The sequence below is a fragment of the Coregonus lavaretus genome (genome assembly GCF_964263955.1).
Source record: "Coregonus lavaretus genome assembly, chromosome: 7".
In the NCBI taxonomy this organism is placed as follows: Eukaryota; Metazoa; Chordata; class Actinopteri; order Salmoniformes; family Salmonidae; genus Coregonus; species Coregonus lavaretus.
Window position 1 is genome coordinate 45,879,942 of NC_139994.1, and position 7,857 is coordinate 45,887,798.

General features: G+C 40.3%; 1 protein-coding gene across 1 annotated transcript in view; it reads right to left on the bottom strand.

Annotated features, from left to right (window-relative positions):
• The window catches only part of LOC311132539 (rho guanine nucleotide exchange factor 40-like), a gene marked incomplete at its 3' end in the record, with an annotated part of 33,728 nt that extends 26,738 nt beyond the window's left edge, over positions 1–6,990 (bottom strand). Inside the window, 1 exon segment of the mRNA XM_084165806.1 lies at positions 6,733–6,990. Within this exon segment, the coding sequence (XP_084021932.1) occupies positions 6,733–6,735 (3 nt within the window). The 5' untranslated portion in view covers positions 6,736–6,990.
• Positions 6,991–7,857: the final 867 nt, after the last annotated feature.

The window sequence follows — 7,857 nt, forward strand, 5'->3', positions numbered from 1 at the left end:
TTGATATAGGACTCGTTTTACTGTGGATATAGATACTTTTGTACCTGTTTCCTCCAGCATCTTCACAAGGTCCTTTGCTGTTGTTCTGGGATTGATTTGCACTTTTCGCACTAAAGTACGTTCATCTCTAGGAGACAGAACGCGTCTCCTTCCTGAGCGGTATGATGGCTGTGTGGTCCCATGGTGTATATACTTGCGTATTATTGTTTGTACAGATGAACGTGGTACCTTCAGGCATTTGGAAATTGCTCCCAAGGATGAACCAGACTTGTAGAGGTCTACCATATTTCTTCCGAGGTCTTGGCTGATTTCTTTTGATTTTCCCATGATGTCATGCAAAGAGGGACTGAGTTTGAAGTAAGGTCTTGAAATACATCCACAGGTACACCTCCAATTGACTCAAATGATGTCAATTAGCTTATCAGAAGCTTCTAAAGCCATTACATACTTTTCTGGAATTTTCCAAGTTGTTTAAAGGCACAGTCAACTTAGTGTATGTAAACTTCTGACCTACTCGAGTTGTGATACAGTGAATTATAAGTGAAATAATCTGTCTGTAAACAATTGCTGGAAAAATTACTTGTGTCATGCACAAAGTAGATGTCCAAACCGACTTGCCAAAACTATAGTTTGTTAACAAGAAATGTGTGGAGTGGTTGAAAAACGAGTTTTAATGACTCCAACCTAAGTGTATGTAAACTTCCAACTTCAAGTGTATATCCAACATTCAATGTTTTAGCACCACCGAGTTGCCAAACGTCAGCCTCGAAACCTTAATGATTTGGAGAAGATCTGCAAAGAGGAATGGAACAAAATCCCTCCTGAGATGTGTGCAAACCTGGTGGCCAACTACAAGAAACATCTGACCTCTGTGATTGCCAACAAGGGTTTTGCCACCAAGTATTAAGTCATGTTTTGCAGAGGGGTCAAATACTTATTTTCCTCATTAAAATGCAAATCAATTTATAACATTTCTGACATGCGTTTTTCTGGATTTTTTTGTTTGTTATTCTGTCTCTCACTGTTCAAATAAACCAACCATTAAAATTATAGACTGATCATGTCTTTGTCAGTGGGCAAACGTACAAAATCAGCAGGGGATCAAATACTTTTTTCCCTCACTGTATATTGTGTACTGTTTAATGTTAGTGCTATGTGTGTAACATTTAAAGCTATTGCCACGTCCTATTGAAAAGCTTCTGGTTACGCTAACCTATTTAGGCCTAGATCTCCCTTGGAAAATAGATTATTTATCTCTATATGACTTCCTGTATTAAAATAAAGGTTATACAAAGTACAGCTCTAACACCCTCATTCCTCTGTAACAGAGTCTCTGCTTGTGTCCCAAATGGCACAATATTAGCCATATAGTGTACTACTTTTGACCAGAGCTCTATGGGTAAATGTAAATGTCAAAAGTAGTACACTATATAGGGTGTTATTTAGGATACAGCCTATTGCTCTGCACTGAACTCTATACCAGATATAGCAGGCTATACTGTAGTCACATGTTATTGCTGAAGGCAGAAGTTAATGTGATTTTGTGCTGCGTTAAAATAATCTATGGTTCATGCCGTAGATGGTCGATGGTCCTCTGTAGCTCAATTGGTAGAGCATGGCGCTTGTAACGCCAGGGTAGTGGGTTTGATCCCCGGGACCACCCATATGTAAAAATGTATGCGAACATGACTGTAAGTCGCTTTGGATAAAAGCGTCTGCTAAATGGCATATTATTATGTTTACCAACTTCTGTGCTTTCATTCTCCAGGGCAGGCTAATGCAACTTAGATAGAACTGTACTGTGTGTGTGTGTGTGTGTGTTTGAGTACAAGGGTGTGATTGTGTGTGTATGTCTTTATACATGCATATGTGTGTGTGTGACTGTGTGCATAAAGTGCAGTGAAAAAAGTATTTGCCTTCTTTCTGTTTTTGTCTACTTTTGCATATTTTTTACTCTGAATGTTTTTATATCTTCACCCAAAACCTAATAATAGATAGAGGGAACCTGAGTGAATGAATAACACTGCATTTTGATAATTATTTTAATTTTATTAACAAAGTTATGCAACACCCAATGCCCCTGTGTGAAAAAGTAATTGCCTCCTCATACTCAGTAACTGGTTGTGCGACCTTTAGCTGCAATGACTGCAACAAAACGCTTCCTGTAGTTGTTGATTATTCACGCACATCGCTGTGGAGGAATGCATGACTCAGGTGCGCTTCAGCTCAAGGACGGATGGCCTGACATTCTCCTTCAGAATGAACTGATACAGAGCAGCATTCATGGTTCCTTCAATGATGGCAAGTCGTCCATGTCCTGAGGCAGCAAACCATCTCACTACCACCACCATGCTTGACCATTGGTATGAGGTTCTTACTGTGGAATGCAGTGTTTGGCTTGCCTCAGAACCTGGACGACTTGCCATCATTGAAGGAACCATGAATGCAGGCCATCCATCCGTGAGCAGAAGCTGAAGCACAGCTGGGTCATGCAGCAAGATCCAAAACACACCAGCAATCATCAGAATGACTGAAAAGCAACAAATTAAACGTTTTGGAATGGCTTAGTCAAAGCCCAGACCTAAACCCAATTGAGATGTTGTGGCAGGACCTGAAACGTGTAGTTCATGCTCGAAAACCCTAAAATGTCGCTGAATTAAAGAAGTTCTGCATGGAAGAAGCGATGTGAGAGACTGATCAACAACTACAGGAAGCATTTGGTTGCAGTCATTGCAGCTAAAGATGTCAATCCAGTTATTGAGCATAAGGGGGCAATTACTTTTTCACACAAGGGTATTGGGTGTTGCGTAACTTTGTTTATAAAATAACTACAATAATTATCAAATTGTTGTGATATTTCTTCACTCAGGTTCCCTTTATTTAATATTAGGTTTTGGTTGAAGATCTAAAAACATTCAGTGTCCAAAATATGCAAAAATAAAGAAAGTCCAAAAGGGGGAAAATACTTTTTAACAGCACTGTGCATACGTGTGTCCATGTGTGTGTGTGTAGTGATTATTCTGGAGGCCTCTGCATGGTCAGGGCAGGGGTATGTCATTCTTCCGTCAGACTTCCTGTCTTTCTCTCCTGCATGCAGCACACATCCCTGGAACGGAAGACAGGCTGGAGGAGCCCTCCAAGCAGATGCTTGGCAGAGAAAGAGAAAAGGGAGAGAGGGGAAGATAAAAGAGTGCAGAGGTAAAGTGACGACGCGTGAGAGTAGGAGAGAGAGGGTTAAGATAGAAAGAGGGAGTGAGAGAGAGAGAGAGAGAGAGAGAGAGAGAGAGAGAGAGAGAGAGAGGGGTAGACGAAAGAGTGCAGGAGTAAAGGCAGAGGTGGAGGGACAGGGAGAGTGTGAGAGAGAGTGTAAAAAATAGGGTTAAGAGAGAGAACAAGAGAGAGAGATAGATGGGGGCTAAGAGCGAGAGAAGGAGGAGGCTAAACTACTGGGAGAGATCGATGGGAAACAATAGTGATATAAACCAGATGTAGAAAGAGAAAGGGAGGGAGGGAGATAAAAAAGGAGGGAGGGAGGGAGAGGGAGTTAGAGTGAGATGGAAGGCAGTCTATAAGATACTGATTTCCTTTCCTGAATCCCCCTAAATAACACAAACCATGAGGAGGAAACCCACTGACCCCCCACTGGGCACACCATGTCATTTCAACGTGGAAATGTGGGTAATATTTGGTTGAGACATTGATAAATGAGATTACAACCTTATTCACCCACCCAAAAAGACAGCAAGAAGTTTGTTGACATCTCAATGTTTTATCACTATACTTTCAACCATTTAAAAGCACAACCAAATTCCAATGAAAAAACAATGTCAGATATTTTGTTTTAATAAAACAACTTAATGTGTTATCACTGTGCTTCATCTAATAGCACAACCAAATGACATGGATTGCAGTTGATTACATTAAAAGTACATAGTGCAAGTGATTAATGATGTTCAAGATTCTGCACAGATTATTATAGCAATTGTGAATATCTCCACAGACCTGCGACCTTTGCATGCTATCTTGAACATGCAAGCTTTCTATGATTACATAAGAAGATATTTATAGTTACAGTAGGCTAACCTCAAAATGTGGCCATGGATGTGTTACTCATTTTAAGGTTGAGTAAATACTGTTATATTAGTTTGTAAGATAGCCTTAACTTTAGACTATTTACTGTTTTACAAAAGTAATATTGAATATCAACATTTACAGGATATCTAATGCTTGGGTAGTTTATCTGAGCCACTGACTTAAACCTATTCTTTAACTTTTATATTTGGTTTAGTTGGAGATGTTAATCCAACATATAATTTGTTAACTTGTTAATAGGCTATTTACTGTATTGCAAAAGTGCTATTGAATTGTGTTCGGTTGTCAATGCAACTAAATATCAACATTTGAAGGAGATGTATATTTTGTGCCACTGACTTAGTCTGGCTTTAATTCCAGTTTGTCTACAAATTAATAATTTATATGTTGGATTCACGTCTCCATCTCAACCAAAAATCTGAGTTAAGGGATAGGACTAAATCAAATCAAACTTTATTTAAAGTGCATTTAAAGTTTGATTTGATTTGATTTAGCCATATTCTTTAACTTAGATTTTTGGATGAGTTGGAGACGTGATTGCAACATATCAATTAAACATTTTTAGACAAACTGGAATTAAAGCCAGACTAAGTCAGTGGCATAGATGGAACTATCCAAGCAGAAGATACATCTTCTTCAAATGTTGATATTTGGTTGCAATGACAACCAAGCACAATTTAATATCCAGTTTGTCTGCAAATTAATAATTGATATGTTGGATTCACGTCTCCATCTCAATAATCATTCTCATTCTGTCACCTCCTCCTCCTCCTCCTCCTCCTCCTTCTCCTCCTCCTCCTCCTCCTCCTCCTCCTCCTCCTCCTCCTCCCCATCTCTGCCTCTTCCTCATCTCAGTCTTTCGTCACAGTTTGTCTTGTGATTTTTCCCTTGCCCCGCTTGGTCGGCCTGGCATGTCCCCTAAGTGTTTCAAAATAACTAGAGACAAGACTAGGGAATGCTGTCTGGCACTGAAAATTACTCTCAGTGTGTGTGTGTGTGTGTGTGTGTGTGTGTGTGTGTGTGTGTGTGTGTGTGTGTGTGTGTGTGTGTGTGTGTGTGTGTGTGTGTGTGTGTGTGTGTGAGTGTGTGTTTGTGTGAGTGTGTGTGTGTATGCTTGCCTCATTTGCATGTGTGTGTGTGTGTGTGTGTGTTTGTATGCTTGCATCAGTGTCATGTTTGCATGTTAAATTATATGTGATCTTGCATGCGTGCATGAGTGTGCATGTGTGTGTGTGAGAGAGAAAGAAGAATAACAGAAAAAAAGAACGAGAACAAGTGGAGTGTCAGCAGAGCAAGTGATGTTTTCCATCCATCCCCCTCTCCATCTCTCTTCCAAACTTTCTCTTCAGAAACAGAGAAATAAAATCCCTCTACTCATGTTCACACTCCCCTGCATTCCCTCCATCCCTTGTTCTTTCTTTTTCACTCCCTCTCTTTCTTTATTCCAGGTCCAATGTGGAAAATGCGTCATCACCCAAACCACTGTCGCTACTCTCCAAGTTCTCTTAAAAGTCCCCACCCCCTTCCTCTCTCTCTTTCTCCCTCGCCCTCGTTCCCTCCTCTCTCACTCGCTCTTTCTGTCTGTCTCTCTCTTTCTCCCTCTGTCTTGTTTCCCTCTTTTCTCACTCTGTCTCTGTGTGCATCTCTCTCTTTCCCTCCATCCCCCCCCCCCCTCTCTTTCTCTCTGTCTCACAGTTGCCAGGCGGCTCCACCCAGTCCACAGCAGGAGAAACAGTAAAAGAGCTAATTCTGTCCATCTTTCTCTCTCTCTCTCTCGCTCTCTCTCTCTCTCTCTCTCTCTCTCTCTCTCTCTCTCTCTCTCTCTCTGTTTCTCTCTCTGTGAGTCTGTTTATCTCTCTCTATTTCTGTCTCGCCCTGTCTCTGTCTCTGTCTGTCTGTCAAAACTAGTGGTAACAATCAAAGTCTGGGTGTCAGAGAAGAACAGTAGTATAATTGTTATACAGAGAGAAGGTATTGGTCACTGTTCCATTGCTTACTGCTTCTCAATGATCCAGTCTCTAAATAAACATAGTGATGAAAACATGGAGAAGACTATTCTTATCATTACCATTTAGCCCTATTATCTAGCATGCAGCTTTAACTTCATGTCAATGCATGTGTAATAGGCTACACACTGAGATAAAAAGCTAAAGCTAAATCTAAATTCCTAAACCTAAATATTGCATCTTTGCTGAACATTGACAGGCTATCCAAAGAGGAGGATGTATTACAGTCAATGTGATAGGCTAGTTTACAGTTAGGGAATTTCCATGTTTGTTTAAGGGGGAAACGAGCACATATTTGCAAAGAGAGGCAGGAAGTTAGAGTTAAATTCTTTATTGCAATGTCTAACGCTACATAGTGGCCTATAAACTAGCATACAATGTTCCATTTATAAAGTCATGATTATACTGATACATAGACTATGTCTAGGAAAATAGCAAGAATAGCCTATAGCCTACTCTATAGTCTATAGGCCTATACCATCAAATAATATATGCTATAACTTGCTTTATAATTTCGTTAAAATTGCATTATTTTCCATCAGTTGCTTCAGGTATAGAAGCAGGCCAGGCAGGAAACTCCGGCCGCCTGTTTCTGCATCCCTAGGCTACAGTCTACAGAACAGAAGGGACTTACCATGATATGACTCCGTCTGGGCAGCCTACATTGTCGTCTGTAACTTTCCTGGACGCGCTTCCTCCAACCATCCACTCCTATAGAGACTATAGAAATGTCTCCATGCAAGAATATTTCGCCTATTCCAATCGTTAAATCCGTTGTAGTCCCGTAACGTGGTCGGGTAGTGTGTTGTCGGTTGTGACTGAGTACTTTTGTTTCACAGACAACAAGCAAGAGAAAACTGTATGATTGCCGTCGCACGGTCTTCCCCGTCAATCTCTGCCTCTACCGTTATTTCCCTGTGCAGATTCTGCAAGGCAAGCGTGTAAAAATGGTTTTTTTCCTCCCCGTCTCCTAATGTTGGTCCCACACTCCTCCTCCCTCTGCTCCCTCGCTCCTTGCGCCTCACACAGTTAACAAGAGAGCTACAGTCTGACTTTCAACCGCCCGGGCTCCACTCAAACTTTCCATTTTTTCCTCCAGCGTTAAATAAATGTATAAACAATAAACAATCAAACGTTGTCACTCCACCCACATGTAATTACACTGTATTTATAGATACTCATTTTATACCATGATTAGCGCATTTGATATTTGCCCGTTAAATTAACCTACATTTTCTTGGTTTATAGGCATAGGCATTGCACGCACACTTTGAAACTTTGTCATAAACATTGTGCATTCAAAGTTCCTGTAAATGGTAATCGTTCCAAACATTAAGATCATGCAGATAGGATATTTTTTCTTTCTTTCACAGAGAATCATGTTGTCCTTACAGACAGGGATTGTACCTCTTATTCCTTATACAAAATTATGTTAATATCTCAAATAGATTTTATACTTGGGGGCCCACTGTAGACCTAGTGTAAAATAGCGGACCCATTTTGGCCAAGTAATGTCCAATTCCGGGAGACTTTAGTTAACCGAGCTTAATAGCCAAGCAGCCAAACATGTATTCAAGTGCTGAATGGGTTATTTACAAGTGCAAGAGTGCAGTGAACGAATTGCAAAAAGACAAAACAAAAAAACATGTACAAAACACCAAAAGGAAATTGATTTACAAGCTAATCTTATCTGAATGAAATGTAATAATCTGTAGTCCACATCATTACACCTAGGCCTTTGTTACATTACAGCCTTAAT